Here is a 19,308-nt window from a genome sequence, read left to right as displayed (position 1 = left end):
TCACACAATTCATTTGTTTCATATACACCTTATACACACAGCCTGAAGGTCATTTAATACAATATTTTTTATAACTGTGTATTAAACAAAGTTTGTGTACATTGAGCCATCAGAAAACAAAGGTTTTACTATCTCACTCTCACTCAAAATATTCCGTATTTCTGAATATTTGGATATGGGATACTCAACCTGTATTACCAGTCCATGCCGATGTTTTACCAGAAAAATCAGTGCAGTGTTTATTGCCCCCTCCGTGTCACGATTCCAAGGTTCTGGTGCTCTAATTATAATTCCAGGTGGCAATCAGAGTCCTTATTAGAAGGACACAAATGAGAGAACGACCATAAAGTGGTCGTTGACCCAAAGAAGGCTTACTTGGTGGCGCACTCTTTTAAATATATATGAGAAAATTTATAAAATTAAAACTTAACATTTATTACAATTAATTAATATAAAGGTCAATAAGATATACAATCAAGAATAGGTTAATCAAAATTGGTCATATTAATGACTCTAAATCATAAAATGGCTTTTACGTGGTATATATTTCTATCTATAATGTATCCTGTGAATAAATAAAATTTCACAGTGGATAAATTAATGATATAACCACGTATCTGCTAATGTAACAAAAAACACAATTTATGAACAATTTATGAATTTGTAAAAATTATTTGAATGATATGAACAATTAATCATCAAATAATTATAAAGATGTGAAACAAAAGGTGAAAATATTAATGTAATAATTCATTAATCCGGGTAGCCAAAAAATTGTTGAAGAGATTTCTCTCAATAAATAATGAATCTCATTCTGAAGGCATATACCCAATAAGCGGTAACTAATAAGGCTGCTATGAAGTTTCCCTTCTGTTGAGAGGCAGTAATGATCCTCCCAAAGGAACGGATTGGTATAGATGCACACTTGGAATCTATGTGGTAATTAGAATCACTAATTGGTGCATCACGGAATTGGTAATGATCTGGATCATGAATTCATACTCGTATATATGTCCCTTTTTTTTCCGGGCATTCAATAGTTGATATAATGAAGGACATAGAACGAAATAGTCCACTATCGATATTTTTGCACATGGGAATCAGTTCATAATATACATGGCATCATGATCATAGTCCCATCATTATTCTATCAACCATTATGACATGATATACAGACAAGAACCATCAGGTCGACAGTTGCCTAATTTTCAGTGCCCACATAAAACAGTTTTAAGCATGAAACGATAATAATAATATATCGTCTATCAATGTAGTATGTAAAAATCAATAAATTATAAATCTATGTGGGTCATCTGTGTCAAAAAACGGTAGGATAGAGAGACAGCACTGCCCGACAGTAACAGACTGATTCCCCTTTCTGCTGTCGTCTCATGTGCAAAAAGATGCAGTGAATGAGAACGATGAGAGTTCGGGGTATATCTGATGCCGGGATAGAAGAAAGAAGTGCGAGTTGCTTCTGCTGTCCCGAAAGAGAGCCCCTGCTTCCCTGTTATGTCGCCACAGTGCAGGGAACGCAAGGGAACTATTCTGGATGAGAGAGCCGCTCTGAAATAAGGAGACACATATAATCTACCGTTCCTGTGTTTGCAGACAGTAAATAGAAACCGCTCGTGTGACCAGACGCCGGGTCGGGCTGAAGATTCCACGCCCCCGGAAACCGTGTACGTCTGGTATGCCGATGACGTACGTTTCACTAAAGCTTGTTCACATCGGTATTGCACAGACCTGTGAAACCGGCCTATACATATAGCAGTCTCAGTGATTAGGGCGTGATTAATCAATTTAAACACAATTAATGTAGTTAAAAAAGCAGTATGCAAATAATGTGAATAATAATTGCATCTATCACAAATAAATTCTTACTTTTACCAAGAGAGACTTTTTCCAGGGTGCGAGAAATACATTTGTTCTCATATTATCCCTTAAGTGAATGGTAGACCAGTAATTAGGAACACACTTTAAATTGATAAACTATGTTCATCATTACCTGATAACGAGTTAAGTAATTTCAGAGCTTTAATTCCGTGTGAGACCATTGCTTCAAAAAGAGCTGATATAAATAATACCTATTAGTAAAATAATTTACAGTATTACATCAATTTTTATGGTTGCTAAAACCAATTACAGATCAAGGGATAACAGTTACATCAATCAATTATCTTTCACCCGAAAAAGACCCCCTTTCCCCCCCAAACTAGAAGCAACATATTAAATCTCCTCTCATTCTAAAAAATCATCAGCAGACCAATAATAGGAAAATACCGTTATAATTGGTGAATTCTGTTCACCATTTATCTATGATAACAAGTTGATCACATTCGATACTTTATTTCTAGCTGAGACCTTTGCTACCATGGATTTAATATCTACAATGTTTCATTAGCGAGATATCTGACAGTGTTATATTTATTTAAAGTATAATTATTACTCTCCCTCGCACAGTTCACAAGCCCTGGGTGAAGATTGAAAAGACATTGTACAATATATGTGCGCATAGTGTACTTCTATTGGAGACATTCGTCCTGGCTATGGCTAGATACAAATTTCTCATATCATGTCCAGTACAATTTGCGGACCTGATAGGTTATTTTAAATATGATTATGAGTATCCCTCACATAGTTCACGGACCCCAGGAAAAGGCTGAAAAGACACTGTAAAATATATATGCATGATGTGCTTCTATTAGAGACATATATCCATGGCTAACTAGTGACTTCTGTTGTGACCAATGCAATTTACGGACCCAATAAATAACTTAGAAATAACTATTTTAATTGGTGAATTCTGTTCACCATTAATCCAGGATAACAGGTTAATCACATTCGATACTTAGTTTCTAACTGAGACCTTTGTTACCAGATAATTGATATCAATGATATTCATTTAGCGAGATACCTAACAGTGTTACATTTATTTAGAATATAGTTATTACTGTCCCTCGCACAGTTCACAGACCCTGGGTGAAGGTTGAAAGGATATTATAAAATATAGATGCACGTAGTATACTTCTATTGGAGACATTCATCCTGGATATGGCTAAATACCAATTTCTCATGCCATGTCCAGTACCATTTGCAGACCTAATAGGTTTAATATAAATATAATTATTAGTATCCCACACATAATTCACGGACCCTAAGTAGAGGCTGAAAAGACATTGTAGAATATATATGCATGTTGTACTTCTATTGGAAACATATATCCATGCCTAAATAGTAACTTATTAGGTCATGTCCAATATAGTTTGCAGACCCTAAAATAACATTTTCCAATGCAGTTGCGATAAATGGTAAATATTTTTAACACTTTAGTGTTATTAGGCCACTGTAGATGTTTGTAATTTCACCATTAGTGAGTGAAATATTGCTTTCGATTTTATCAGAAGTATTTGCGGGCCAAAGATTTTAGAAATGAGGGAAACATTAATAATAGCAAGCATTAAAGCTCAAAACATTGAAATTCAAGGAGTAGGGCAAAAGAGGAAAGGGAAAAGGAAAAGAAGTAATGTGGAGAGATAATGTAGAAAGATGATACTATATTATTAGAGCTGGATCGTAATTAGATTGACAAAGTGGGGTACATATATTCTCCAGTGGGATACAGCCATATTTTTACATTGATAGTATGACATATAGATCCCTCAAAACCATCCTGAAAAATTGCTGAGACAATCTAGAATACGTCAAGTGGGTAAGAAGACACTATAATTGATGTTCTCATTTAGGCCCGCAGGGGCCATAGTGTTCAGTTTAAAAATCCATCCACTTTCCAATTTCTGTAATTCTTTATCAGAGTCTCCACCTCTGATACCCATTTTCAGTTTGTCAAGGCAAAAGAATTTCAAATCACTGGGAGATTTTGAATGTTGGAAGTAAAAATGTCTGGCAACTGATGTAATTTGCCTAAATCTTGCTAAATCAGATTCCACATTTTTTATATTGCCCATGTGTTCCATTATTCTCACCTTCACCATTCTTGTGGTCATGCCCACATACAGCATCTTGCATGGGCACTGGATACAGTAGATCACTTTTGATGACTGGCAATTTGTGAACTCCTTGATCTCTACATCATTGCCATATCTATCCTTAATTTTAGGATTCGTATCCACATGATCACAAGCCTTACATTTCCTGCAGGGATATGTTCCTGTTAGGGTTGGTGTCCGTCTTGAAGTACGACAGAAATGGCTTCTCACCAATCTGTCCCTTAAGTTGGGTGATCTCTTCCAGCTCATGGATACAGAAGCATCCAAATTGGATGCAAGATCGGGGTCATTCAGGAGTATCGGCCAATGTCTATTAATGGTATTTTTAATTTCCCGCCATTCCTGGCAGAAATTACCGACAAATCTCACTTTAGGTTTGCCACCCTCCTTTAATTTCTTCATTCTCTTACTTTCCTGAAAAATGAGAGCCTGTCTGTCTGTATGGAGGAGCATCTTGCTGGCTTTTTTGATACAGCGTGCGCTGTAGCCCCTTTCTTTCAACCTGACAGTAAGTTCCTTACTTTGGGTCTTAAATGTCTCATCTTCCATACAATTCCTCCTTAATCTCAAGAACTCTCCTCTCGGAATATTTTGTATCGTAGCCGGAAAGTGAGAGCTAGAGTTAAGAAGTAAGCTATTACTGGCTGTCTTTTTTCGAAAAAGGTCAGTTGCTAACATGTCATTGATGTCACGATATATTCGCAAGTCTAGGAAGGGAATCTCGTTCTTGTTAATCTCATATGTCAATTTGAGATTTAGAGTGTTGTTGTTCAATTTTTTAACAAAGGTCTTCAATAGTTCCTCTTCTCCTTCCCAGATAAGCAGTATATCGTCTATATACCGCATCCACAAAACAATCCTCTTGGTGAATTCCTCATTATCTTCACAAAAGACCAGTTCGCGTTCCCACCAACCTAAATATAGGTTGGCGTACGTTGGTGCGCAAGCCGCGCCCATCGCTGTTCCTCGCACTTGTGTGTAAAAAATGTCTGCGAATGTGAAGACATTTCTATGGAGAACAAAGTGGAGCAATTTCAATAGGAAGTCATTAAAGTCACTAGGGCCTTCCATCTCAAGGAAGTACTTGACCGCGGAGATACCCCTCGTGTGATCAATGCTACTATATAGCGATTCAACATCAAGACTTGCTAGGAGCTGGTTTTTCTCCAGCTTCACGTCATGCAATTTCATAATGACATCTCCAGTGTCCCGTATGTATGATGGAAGACTTGTGACATGTTTACGTAGGTGTGTGTCAATAAAGATACTTGCTCTTTCCGACACTCCTCCTATCCCCGACACGATGGGTCTACCTGGAGGATTGCTTAAATTCTTGTGCACTTTTGGCAACAGGTAGAAAGTTGGAGTCCTTGGATGTTCAGTTCGGAGATAGTCTCCTTCTTGTTTGGTTATCACTTCTTCAGCCAATGCTCTATCAATGATACGGTTCAGTGCCAGCCTACAATTATCTGTGGGATTAAAGAGGGTTTTGGTGTAACATTGGGGGTCATTGAGTTGCCTCTGTGCCTCCTTCATGTACATTTCCTTTGGCCAAATGACCACATTGCCCCCCTTATCGGATGGCTTGATAACCACATCCTCCCACTTACTGATCTCATTCAGTGCTTTCCTCTCCTCACGTGTAAGATTGTCTTTATGCCACTGTTTGTGTTTACAGATCTTGTCCAAATCATGGCTCACCATGTCCATGAATATTTTCACCTCAGGACAAATTTGATCCTGAGGAAAGAATACAGATCTGTTTTTACAAATGACCCTTTCCACTGTTTCAGGGTTAACATAATTAGTTTCCAATAATTCCTCCAAGGCTAATACCATTTCATGATCCTGTTCATCAAGAGTGATCAGACCCTCACTAGGAGGTACAGTGTCATTGACATCTTGTTCTATTGTAGGTTGGGATTGCAAAGGTAAGTATTCTCTTTGGTCTGAATCCCTACGTGCGTGATACTTCATCAATAGAAGTTTACGGCCAAATAGTTTGATATCCTTTTCCCATTGAAAGCGATTGCAGCTCTTCTGGGGGGCAAAGGATAAACCCTTCCTAAGGACTGCATTCTGTTCGGTTGTAAGGAGGTGGTCTGATAGATTAATTATTTTCATTGCGGAATCTTCTTTTAATATTTCTTCTTGTAGGTTACCTTCCTTTTGGGATACCGATCTGTCACTGGGGAGTCCCATCTCTGGGTTTCGTATCTTCCTCTTTGACCCCCTCCTCGTTTTTCTCTTGCGGGGAGTGTTCTTCCTCCCCGCTTGCTCCCTAAAAAAGGATCCTGTTCAATGTTGGACTGTTTTCTGGGGTCCTTTCTTTGAGTTTCATACATTTCTTCCCCTCCAGAGGACTCTATCTCTGATGACGTGTATGATTCCTGATATGTTTGTTTTCTATCAGGATCCTTGGATCCCTTATTCCACCTAAAAATCCTGTTATTCAAAAAGTCTCGTTTATCACGCATGAATTTACTCCTTTTTCTTTCTATCACTGTGTCCTCATAAGTTTCGAGTTCCTTGTCTTGTTTTTCAAACATTTTCTGAAACTGGGCATCCTTCTCCCAAATTTCCAATGTTTTGGTTAATTTTTCAATTTCTTTACCAACCTCCTCTAGTACTAGGTTATCATGCTTCACCAAGATGTTCATCAGTTCTTGTGAGCACTTGAGGAGACAGGCTTCCCATTCCTTACTTAAGTTCTCAGTAATAAGATCAAATGCTGGGAACACACGTGGTCTTAAACCCCTTGGGGAAATTTTATGCTTCAGATAGTTTTCCAAACTGGATAAGTCCCAGTTTGTACGTATCTGCCTTTGTAATAGTTGTTTTAGTCGTAAAAGGTCTTGATCCCAATTTGATTCATTGTCCTGTTCAGCCATAGTGTCCGGAAAGATACTGCTCAGATCTCCCATTTTACGCCTACCACTTAGGGCGTTCTTCACTGAGAAGTTTGCCATTTTTATTTAGTAAATTTACCTGATTAATAGTGTACTATGCTTCCCTATCTATGTATAAATATCGAATTGAACTATGTTTGTGTGCCGGATGTGCACAACATTAATCAATTATTGTGCCGTGCGGAATGGCCGGAAGCTGAGACTAAGCTCAGCATATAGTAAATATTCATAAAAGGGGAAAAAAGACATATAGTCTCAAAAGGCCCCGCACAAGCTGATCAGTAATATGAGTGAAAACAATGTAGGAACCAGCCTATTTTGAGAAAAGTCATTTAGAAAGGTACATACCTTGATTATAATTAAGGGGGCTGGAGGTGCACCAATAAGCAAAATACAATATTAGAAGGACACAAATGAGAGAACGACCATAAAGTGGTCGTTGACCCAAAGAAGGCTTACTTGGTGGCGCACTCTTTTAAATATATATGAGAAAATTTATAAAATTAAAACTTAACATTTATTACAATTAATTAATATAAAGGTCAATAAGATATACAATCAAGAATAGGTTAATCAAAATTGGTCATATTAATGACTCTAAATCATAAAATGGCTTTTACGTGGTATATATTTCTATCTATAATGTATCCTGTGAATAAATAAAATTTCACAGTGGATAAATTAATGATATAACCACGTATCTGCTAATGTAACAAAAAACACAATTTATGAACAATTTATGAATTTGTAAAAATTATTTGAATGATATGAACAATTAATCATCAAATAATTATAAAGATGTGAAACAAAAGGTGAAAATATTAATGTAATAATTCATTAATCCGGGTAGCCAAAAAATTGTTGAAGAGATTTCTCTCAATAAATAATGAATCTCATTCTGAAGGCATATACCCAATAAGCGGTAACTAATAAGGCTGCTATGAAGTTTCCCTTCTGTTGAGAGGCAGTAATGATCCTCCCAAAGGAACGGATTGGTATAGATGCACACTTGGAATCTATGTGGTAATTAGAATCACTAATTGGTGCATCACGGAATTGGTAATGATCTGGATCATGAATTCATACTCGTATATATGTCCCTTTTTTTTCCGGGCATTCAATAGTTGATATAATGAAGGACATAGAACGAAATAGTCCACTATCGATATTTTTGCACATGGGAATCAGTTCATAATATACATGGCATCATGATCATAGTCCCATCATTATTCTATCAACCATTATGACATGATATACAGACAAGAACCATCAGGTCGACAGTTGCCTAATTTTCAGTGCCCACATAAAACAGTTTTAAGCATGAAACGATAATAATAATATATCGTCTATCAATGTAGTATGTAAAAATCAATAAATTATAAATCTATGTGGGTCATCTGTGTCATGCTTAAAACTGTTTTATGTGGGCACTGAAAATTAGGCAACTGTCGACCTGATGGTTCTTGTCTGTATATCATGTCATAATGGTTGATAGAATAATGATGGGACTATGATCATGATGCCATGTATATTATGAACTGATTCCCATGTGCAAAAATATCGATAGTGGACTATTTCGTTCTATGTCCTTCATTATATCAACTATTGAATGCCCGGAAAAAAAAGGGACATATATACGAGTATGAATTCATGATCCAGATCATTACCAATTCCGTGATGCACCAATTAGTGATTCTAATTACCACATAGATTCCAAGTGTGCATCTATACCAATCCGTTCCTTTGGGAGGATCATTACTGCCTCTCAACAGAAGGGAAACTTCATAGCAGCCTTATTAGTTACCGCTTATTGGGTATATGCCTTCAGAATGAGATTCATTATTTATTGAGAGAAATCTCTTCAACAATTTTTTGGCTACCCGGATTAATGAATTATTACATTAATATTTTCACCTTTTGTTTCACATCTTTATAATTATTTGATGATTAATTGTTCATATCATTCAAATAATTTTTACAAATTCATAAATTGTTCATAAATTGTGTTTTTTGTTACATTAGCAGATACGTGGTTATATCATTAATTTATCCACTGTGAAATTTTATTTATTCACAGGATACATTATAGATAGAAATATATACCACGTAAAAGCCATTTTATGATTTAGAGTCATTAATATGACCAATTTTGATTAACCTATTCTTGATTGTATATCTTATTGACCTTTATATTAATTAATTGTAATAAATGTTAAGTTTTAATTTTATAAATTTTCTCATATATATTTAAAAGAGTGCGCCACCAAGTAAGCCTTCTTTGGGTCAACGACCACTTTATGGTCGTTCTCTCATTTGTGTCCTTCTAATATTGTATTTTGCTTATTGGTGCACCTCCAGCCCCCTTAATTATAATCAAGGTATGTACCTTTCTAAATGACTTTTCTCAAAATAGGCTGGTTCCTACATTGTTTTCACTCATATTACTGATCAGCTTGTGCGGGGCCTTTTGAGACTATATGTCTTTTTTCCCCTTTTAGGGCAATCAGAGTCCACAATACAGTATGTCCACAATAGGCCCACAGTCATCTGGAGTTAGGGTAGTGCAGCTAGGGAAGCCCAGCTGACGTGTTTTGCTGTACTGCAGCTTTATCAAAGGAACTAAGGTGTAGATGTATTATGCCTGGAGAAGTGATAAAGAGGTTATACTGTAAGCGCAAGGTGATAATGCACCAGCCAATCATTATGGGTTTGAAAAATGACAGTTAGGAGCTGATTGGCTGGTGCATTATCATCTTCCACTTATCACTTGTTTATCACTGATTTATCACTTCTCCAGGCTTAATACATCTGCCCCTAAGTTCTTCAACTTACCTTTTTTTCTTATTTAATAATTCATCACCTTATTTAATGTGCTATGGGCTGTGCATAGACATATTGTACCATGCCAACTGCTACAGTTCACTGTGTTGTTTTGATGGCAGAAGTCACAAGTTAGTATTCTCGCTCTTCTGGAAGTCTTAGACAAGCAGTAAAGCACAGTGAAAGAGCCTAAATGGTAAGAATTTCATATGCCTTTTTCAGCATCCCCAGACACTCCTGTGTCTGGGCAGTAAATGTAAGCAAGTGGAGTGACTGATGCATTGGGAGGAGTTGAGGCATTAGACAGGAGTTCATCTTCCTATCCTGTCTCTATAACACTTGTGCTGTCAGTCGTAGTGCGTGTGAGCTGCTTGTGACCAGAACAAGTGGGGATGAGGGGAAACGTGTGGTGGGAGACAGGGCACAAAGTAACAACCTAATCTCTGCTGCCTCTGGTATGTTCCTCATAGGAGGTACAGCACTGATGCACCAAGTTGATTGGCTGAGATGATCCTTATAGGTAGACTTGCATTGCCTTCCTTCATTTTCGTTGATTAGGATTGAATTAGGACATTAGAACAGAATCTGTTAATAAAGTGCGTACAAAGTAAATGTCTCCTAATTTTCTCTATCGTCCTAAGTGGATGCTGGGGTTCCTGAAAGGACCATGGGGAATAGCGGCTCCGCAGGAGACAGGGCACAAAAAGTAAAGCTTTTACAGGTCAGGTGGTGTGCACTGGCTCCTCCCCCCATGACCCTCCTCCAGACTCCAGTTAGATTTTTGTGCCCGGCCGAGAAGGGTGCAATTCTAGGTGGCTCTCATAAAGAGCTGCTTAGAGAAGTTTAGCTTAGGTTTTTTATTTTACAGTGATTCCTGCTGGCAACAGGATCACTGCAACGAGGGACAGAGGGGAGAAGAAGTGAACTCACCTGCGTGCAGGATGGATTGGCTTCTTGGCTACTGGACATGAAGCTCCAGAGGGACGATCACAGGTACAGCCTGGATGGTCACCGGAGCCTCGCCGCCGGCCCCCTCGCAGATGCTGAAGCAAGAAGAGGTCCAGAATCGGCGGCTGAAGACTCCTGCAGTCTTCTAAAGGTAGCGCACAGCACTGCAGCTGTGCGCCATTTTCCTCTCAGCACACTTCACACGGCAGTCACTGAGGGTGCAGGGCGCTGGGGGGGGGCGCCCTGGGAGGCAAATGTAAACCTATATAAGGCTAAAAATACCTCACATATAGCCCCCAGAGGCTATATGGAGATATTTAACCCCTGCCTAAATACAATAAATAGCGGGAGACGAGCCCGCCGAAAAAGGGGCGGGGCCTATCTCCTCAGCACACAGCGCCATTTTCTCTCACAGAAAGGCTGGAGAGAAGGCTCCCAGGCTCTCCCCTGCACTGCACTACAGAAACAGGGTTTAAACAGAGAGGGGGGGCACTAAATTGGCGACATAAATATATTAAAGATGCTATAAGGGAGAAACACTTATATAAGGTTGTCCCTATGTAATTATAGCGTTTTTTTGGTGTGTGCTGGCAAACTCTCCCTCTGTCTCTCCAAAGGGCTGGTGGGGTCCTGTCCTCTGTCAGAGCATTCCCGGTGTGTGTGCTGTGTGTCGGTACGTGTGTGTCGACATGTATGAGGACGATGTTGGAGGAGGCGGAGCAATTGCCTATGATGGTGATGTCACTCTCTAGGGAGTCGACACCGGTATGGATGGCTTATTTAGGGAATTACGTGAGAATGTCAACACGCTGCAAGGTCGGTTGACGACATGAGACGGCCGACAAACAATTAGTACCGGTCCAGGCGTCTCAGAAACACCGTCAGGGGTTTTTAATAACGCCCATTTACCTCAGTCGGTCGACACAGACACAGACACCAACACTGAATCCAGTGTCGACGGTGAATAAACAAACGTATTCCTTATTAGGGCCACACGTTAAGGGCAATGAAGGAGGTGTTACATATTTCTGATACTACAAGTACCACAAAAAAGGGTATTATGTGGGAGTGAAAAAACTACCTGTAGTTTTTCCTGAATCAGATAAAATAAAATAAAGTGTGTGATGATGCGTGGGTTTACCCCGATAGCAAATATTGGCGTTATACCCTTTCCCGCCAGAAGTTAGGGCGCGTTGGGAATGAATAAGGCGCTCACACGCTTATCAAGTGGCGTTACCGTCGCCAGATACGGCCGCCCTCAAGGAGCCAGCTGATAGGCAGCTGGAAAAATATCCTAAAAAGTATATACACACATAAGGTGGTTATACTGCGACCAGCGATCGCCATCAGCCTGGAGATGCAGTGCTGGGTTGGCTTGGTCGGTTTCCCTGACTGAAAATATTTGATTGATATAGAGCATTTAATAGGATGCATTATATATTTATGTATGCGAGATGCACAGAGGGATATGTGCACTCTGGCATCAAAATAAGTGCGTGATCCATATCTCCCAGAAGATGTCATGGACACGACAGTGGTCAGGTGATACATATCCCATACGACACATGGAAGTATGGCCGTATAAAGGGAAAGAGTTATTTGGGGTCGGTCCAACGGACCTGGGGGTCTCGGCAACAGCTGGAAATCCAACCTTTTTACCCCAAGTTACATCTCAGCAGAAACAGACACCGTCTTTTCAGCCTCAATCCTTCCGTTCCCATGAGGGCAAGCGGGCAAAAGGCCAGTCATATCTGCCCAGACATAGAGGAAAGGGAAGTAGACTGCAGCAGACAGCTCCTTCCCAGGAAAGGAAGCCTTCCACCGCGTCTGCCAAGTCCCCAGCATGACGCTGGGGCCGTGTAAGCGGACTCAGGTTAGGTGGGGGTGTAGTCTCAAGAGTCTCAACGCGCAGTGGGATCACTCGCAAGTTGACCCCTGGATCGTACTAGTATTATCCCAGGGGTACAGATTGGAGAGTCGAGACATCTTTTCCTCGCAGGTTCCTGAAGTCTGCGTTACCAACGGCTCCCTCCAACAGGGAGGCAGTATTGGGAAAAATTCACAAGCTGTATTTCCAGCAGGTGATAATCAAAGTACCCCTCCTACAACAAGGAAAAGGGTATTAGTCTTCCACACTATATGGTGGTACTGAAGCCAGACGGCTTGGTGAGACATAGTCTAAATCTGAAATCTTTGAACACTTACATAAAGGTTCAAATCAAGATGGAGTCACTCAGAGCAGTGATAGCGAACCGGAAAGAAGGGGACTATATGGTGTCCCTGGACATCAAGGATTACCTCCATGTCCAAATTTGCCCTTCTCAACAAGGGTACATCGGGTTCGTGATACAGAACGGTCAATATCAGTTTCAAAAGTTGCCGTTGAATTATCCACGGCACCCCGGGCCTTTACCAAGGTAATGGCCGAAAAGATGACTCTCTTCAAAGAAAAGGGCATCTTAATTATCCCTTACTTGGACGATATCCTGAAAGGGGCAAGTTCCAGAGAACAGTTGGAGGTCGGAAAAGAACTATCTAAAGTAGTTCTACGATAGCACGAGTGGATTCTAAATATTCCAAAAATCGCAGCTGTGTTTTCCGATGATACGTCTGCTGTTCCCAGGAATGATTCTGGGCATAGTCCAGAAAAAGGTATTTCTCCTGGAGGGGAAAGCCAGGGAGTTATCCGACCTAGTCAGAAACCTCCTAAAACCAGGCCAAGTATCAGTGCATTAATGCACAGGAGGCCTGGGAAAAATGGTGGCTTCTTACGAAGCGATTCCATTCGGCAGATCTCACGCAAAACATTTTCAGGGAGATTTGCTGGACGAATGGTCCGGATCGCATCTTCAGATGCATCAGCGGATAACCCTGTCTCCAAGGACAAGGGTATCTCTTCTGTGGTGGTTGCAGGAGGCTCATCTACTGGAGGGCCGCAGATTCGGCATACAGGATTGGATCCTGGTGACCACGGACGCCAGCCTGAGAGGCTGGGGAGCAGTCACACAGGGAAGAAACTTCCAGGGAGTGTGGACGAGCCTGGAAAAGTCTCTTCACATAAACATTCTGGAACTAAGAGCAATCTACAATGCTCTAAACCAGGCGGAACCTCTGCTTCAAGGAAGACCGGTGTTGATCCAGTCGGACAACATCACGGCAGTCGCCCATGTAAACAGACAGGGCGGCACAAGAAGCAGGAGTGCAATGGCAGAAGCTGCCAGGATCCTTCGCTGGGCGGAGAATCACGTGATAGCATTGTCAGCAGTATTCATCCCGGACGTGGACAACTGGGAAGCAGACTTCCTCAGCAGACACGATCTTCACCCGGGAGAGTGGGGACTTCATTCAGAAGTTTTCCTCATGATAATAAACCGTTGGGAAAAACCAATGGTGGACATGATGGCGTCTCGCCTCAACAAAAAACTGGACAGGTATTGCGCCAGGTCAAGAGATCCGCAGGCAATAGCTGTGGATGCGCTGGTAACACCTTGGGTGTACCAGTCGGTATATGTGTTTCCTCCTCTGCCTCTCATACCAAAGGTATTGAGGATTATACGGCAAAGAGGAGTAAGAACGATACTAGTGGCTCCGGATTGGCCAAGAAGGACTTGGTACCCGGAACTTCAAGAGATGGTCACGGACGATCCGTGGCCTCTACCTCTGAGAAGGGACCTGCCTCAGCAGGGTCCTTGTCTTTTTCAAGACTTACCGCGGCTGCGTTTGACGGCATGGCGGTTGAACGCCAGATTCTAAAAGAAAAAGGCATTCCTGAAGAAGTCATTCCTACCTTGATTAAGGCAAGGAAAGAAGTCACCGCAAAGCATTATCACCGCATTTGGCGGAAATATGTGGCATGGTGCGAGGGTCGGAATGCTCCGACGAAGGAATTTCAACTGGGTCGTTTCCTACATTTCCTGCAATCAGGATTGTCTATGGGTCTCAAATTGGGATCTATTAAGGTTCAAATTTCGGCCCTGTCTATATTCTTCCAAAAAGAATTGGCCTCAGTTCCTGAGGTCCAGACTTTTGTCAAAGGAGTACTGCATATACAACCTCCTGTGGTGCCTCCGGTGGCACCGTGGGATCTAAATGTAGTTTTAGATTTCCTCAAATCCCATTGGTTTGAACCATTTAAGAAGGTGGATTTGAAATATCTCACATGGAAAGTGACTATGTTACTGGCCCTGGCTTCGGCCAGGAGAGTATCAGAACTGGCGGCTTTATCTTATAAAAGTCCTTATTTAAGTTTCCATTCAGATAGGGCAGAGCTGCGGACGCGTCCGCATTTTCTCCCGAAGGTGGTGTCAGCGTTTCACCTGAACCAGCCTATTGTAGTGCCTGCGGCTACAAACGACTTGGAAGACTCCAAGTTGTTGGACGTTGTCAGAGCTTTAAAGATATACATTTCAAGGACGGCTGGAGTCAGAAAATCTGACTCGCTGTTTATACTGTATGCACCCAACAAGTTGGGTGCACCTGCTTCTAAGCAGTCGATTGCTCGTTGGATTTGTAACACGATTCAACTTGCACATTCTGTGGCAGGCCTACCACAGCCTAATTCTGTTAAGGCCCATTCCACAAGGAAGGTGGGCTCATCCTGGGCGGCTGCCCGAGGGGTCTCGGCATTACAACTCTGCCGAGCAGCTACGTGGTCAGGGGAGAACACGTTTGTAAAATTTTACAAATTTGATACCCTGGCAAAAGAGGACCTGGAGTTCTCTCATTCGGTGCTGCAGAGTCATCCGCACTTTCCCGCCCGTTTGGGAGCTTTGGTATAATCCCCATGGTCCTTTCAGGAACCCCAGCATCCACTTAGGACGATAGAGAAAATAAGAATTTACTTACCGATAATTCTATTTCTCGGAGTCCGTAGTGGATGCTGGGCGCCCATCCCAAGTGCGGATTATCTGCAAGACTTGTACATAGTTATTGTTAACTATTTCGGGTTATTTTGTTTAGGGAGCCATCTTTCAGAGGCTCCTCTGTTATCATACTGTTAACTGGGTTTAGATCACAAGTTGTACGGTGTGATTGGTGTGGCTGGTATGAGTCTTACCCGGGATTCAAAATCCTCCCTTATTGTGTACGCTCGTCCGGGCACAGTACCTAACTGGAGTCTGGAGGAGGGTCATGGGGGGAGGAGCCAGTGCACACCACCTGACCTGTAAAAGCTTTACTTTTTGTGCCCTGTCTCCTGCGGAGCCGCTATTCCCCATGGTCCTTTCAGGAACCCCAGCATCCACTACGGACTCCGAGAAATAGAATTATCGGTAAGTAAATTCTTATTATCATTGTTTATTTATAAGGTGCCACAGACCATGTAAAGACAATTAGCGCTCTATCCTGCTCATATGTGTGAAGCAAGTATATATAAAATACTCACAGAGGACATTGCCTGCAATGCAATGAACCATATTTCTGTTAGCTTTAGAAACCTTTAAATGAGAAAGTGTCAGTGTTTCTTCTCTCACTTGCATGTATGTGGCACATTTTTATGGTTTTTGGATACATTTTTTTAAATATACAGTGAACTTTCCATTTATCTACTAGCTTTTACCTGTGTAATGTTACATACAGCATTGTTAATATTCTGTAAGTAAAATGCAAATGTTTTCAAATGGATCCAGCTGTTTCCTAACCACTTGTGGTTCTTTTGGTGGTCCAACAAGACTTTACAGGGCGTCACAGCAGGAATACTTCCCATATCTGTAGCTGTGTCTTAAGAAATCTGTGTTAGGGGTTTGGTCTGATGCTTAGATTCCAACAGTGCTAGTGATTGGGTTTATCAGGTTGCTGGACATGCTGTTCTCGCAGAATGTTCAGGAGACTTCCCAACTTTGGAATTATCTCACCTACTTCCTCATCATCATTGTAACCCCACTGTGTGATGCAGCAATGATACAAATTGTGTTACCACACCTACCCACATCGGCACCTGGGATTTGCCCTCCATGATCTCCCTGAGGGTAGCAGCAAAAGGTAGGTAAGTATGCTGAGGGGTTTAATGTAATGGATGCGCTCTGAAATGGTCTGTTCTTCATTACTGAATTAAAATGGTTTTGCATTTGAAGGCTTATAGACAAAGGTGTTAATAAACATCAGCATGGTGCAAAGCTTCTACCTGTCAAAGGGTCATCGCTGGCTAGCTGCATGGCTGGCCTAATGGTAAGTTATCTCTGACCGCTCCTGGCCAGTACTGCAGTGGAGTCTGTGTATCACTCAGTTGCCCTGGCAATATACTATTGCTACATTACAGCAATATGTGGCTTACTGTAGCTGTTGCTATTGTGTGGGCTTTATGTTTATAGAAATTGGTCAGGAGCTTTGAAAATAAAATACAATGATCATTAAGTCATAGGTGCTGACTATCTTAGAATGTCTGGAACACTATCCTGACAGAACGGAGCACCTGGATCCCCGCCCCTTCCATTATTGAAGTGGGCTGGGACATGATGACACAAATCACATCACCACTCCCCCTTCACTTGGAACTCCTGGACTGGAGCACTTGAATTGTGGGCAAGTTCAGTACACTTACCATGTTGGGGATTATTGTTCTTGAATGCTTACCTAAATCGGACCAGCCATAATGCTTTTAAATACATAGGAAAATTATAAGGAGAGGCACTTCACAACTATGTCTAAAGTAGTTAGTGTTAAAAACAAATGTGTAACAACTTCAAGCTCTCATCTTGGTCTCTATTATGTTTGAATGCTGCTCACGCACTCTGGGCAATTAACCAAGTTTTCTGCTTAGCTGTAACTCAAAACAGTCACAATGCCCCATAATAGATAGGAAATTAGAAAGAAAGAAATTAGATAGGATCATTATGTAACATGGCTGCTATCAATCTGTGTGATTAACAGGACCCATGTTGACTGGGTAGGCATTACAGCTATATATGTTGGTAATGGTGGCCATTGTTCATTTGCAGGTTCTATTTCTCTCTACCTGGAAAATACTCTGGAATACTAGAGACTTTATTTACAGATGAGATTCTGTAAATGTGTGACCATGGCATCATCTTATGAGGAGAGGCGTGGAAGTCATGAAACTATTATTATCACACAGTCAGCTAGGCATATCCGTATTGGATCATATACACATTACTATGTGTGGTGTGCCATGTGCACAGTGAGTATATAGTACACACAATGCTGCCCAGATACCTTATGGCATGGGCAGTTTTTATGTAATTAATTCCGCTATATTGAGGTAGGCTGGATACTTTTAATAACTTAGTTAAGCTGGATATTAGGCTGCACATATAATCAAAATAACTATAGCTGCTGCTTTGACCACTTATATATATCTTCTCTGAAACATCAAAATAACAATAATAATAGTAATAATAATCACTATATTTCCTTCATGTTTCATAGATAAAACTTTTTTTTTCTTTTAAGTCTACTGGTAAAACTTGCCTAAAATGCATTTATCAGGATTCTAGTGACAGTGAATATGAGAGTGAGTCGAGCTCAGATGAGGAACGAAGAGTCACAACGAAAATTACTCGGCGGCGCTTGATTTACAAGGTATCGCGTACGGCTGGCTTACTGCAGAGGCTACAGCATGGAGTTTCTACTGTCATGGCTTTGACATTTGCTGTTTAAAAATGTCTTACATACTAAGCATGTTTTATTGAATGGCCCTTATATTAATTTATTAATATTATTATTATATAATTTTTTTGGATATGTAAACTTTTTTAGTATCCTAAAGTTATAATATGTAATTAGATGCCAACCTTTCTGGCATAGTGTATTGCTAGTAATAAAACAGACATACACATCACATTCTTACACAGATGTTGTTAGACAGCTGCTGACACTAACATTTCAATTGAATATTAACAGATGATTATAATATAAGAAATAAGACACTTTAAGCTTGCAGTTCTCATTGGTTGTGCCAGAAATGCTGACTTCTGACTGGCACATGTCAGCTGCTGATAGGCCATTAAACAAAGGGATGTTGGGCCTAATTCACTAGGGAATGCAATTACAAAGCTACCCCTTAGCAATGCAAATGCAGGAGGAGGTGCATACCACTTCTTTCTGAAATTGCGATGCGATTGCATCTGAGATGACCATCGCAACCACCAGACACAATGTTCTTCTGCGACGGCAGGCTGATTAATCCTAACCCACAAGGCGGCTTGCGACTCATGGCAGAGTTCTTGTCCTTGCAACTCTCGTAAAAGAGGGGTGGCACGACCCCGCCGGCCCCCGCCCCTCCCAGTGAATGCCTCTGCTTGTCTATGAGGCAGAGGCGTTCACATTCCTGTGCAGGACCTGAATATCAGGGTAAATGAATCACCTCCCTATTTACTAAGCCTTGGAGAGAGATAAAGTGCCAGCCAATCAGCTCCTAACTGCCATGTTACAGGCTGTGTATCATTTCTGCCCTTTCTCTCGTTATTTGTAAGGACCTGCTGCGTGGTGAAGCCAGTTCCTGTAATGGCAGCATGTATGATTATGGACTTTGCTGAAGAGGGAGAGTATTAATTCTCCTGACTGGCAAATCTCACTCTGCGTGAGGCTGTCACTGGCTGGCTCTTCCATGAATACTGCACATGCATCGGTCAAATTCCCCCCAGCGCCACCCGTGGCTCAATGAA

At 41.0% G+C, this 19,308-nt stretch overlaps 1 protein-coding gene across 31 annotated transcripts in view; it reads left to right on the top strand.

The window, feature by feature from the left end:
• ANK3 (ankyrin 3) overlaps positions 1–19,308 on the top strand; it is a 1,328,922-nt gene that overhangs the window by 1,285,766 nt on the left and 23,848 nt on the right. For 28 of the 31 annotated variants that reach the window (XM_063961780.1, XM_063961785.1, XM_063961778.1 and 25 more), the window contains one exon: positions 18,095–18,223. The exons of 2 other annotated variants lie outside the window; for them this stretch is intronic. In XM_063961780.1, the coding sequence (XP_063817850.1) occupies positions 18,095–18,223 (129 nt within the window). The remainder of the gene's footprint in view (positions 1–18,094; positions 18,224–19,308) is intronic. One more of the 31 variants, XM_063961769.1, reaches the window with a different exon arrangement.

This window comes from Pseudophryne corroboree, chromosome 3, assembly GCF_028390025.1.
Source record: "Pseudophryne corroboree isolate aPseCor3 chromosome 3, aPseCor3.hap2, whole genome shotgun sequence".
Classification (NCBI taxonomy): domain Eukaryota; kingdom Metazoa; phylum Chordata; class Amphibia; order Anura; family Myobatrachidae; genus Pseudophryne; species Pseudophryne corroboree.
This window is presented reverse-complemented; position numbering and strand designations above follow the sequence as displayed.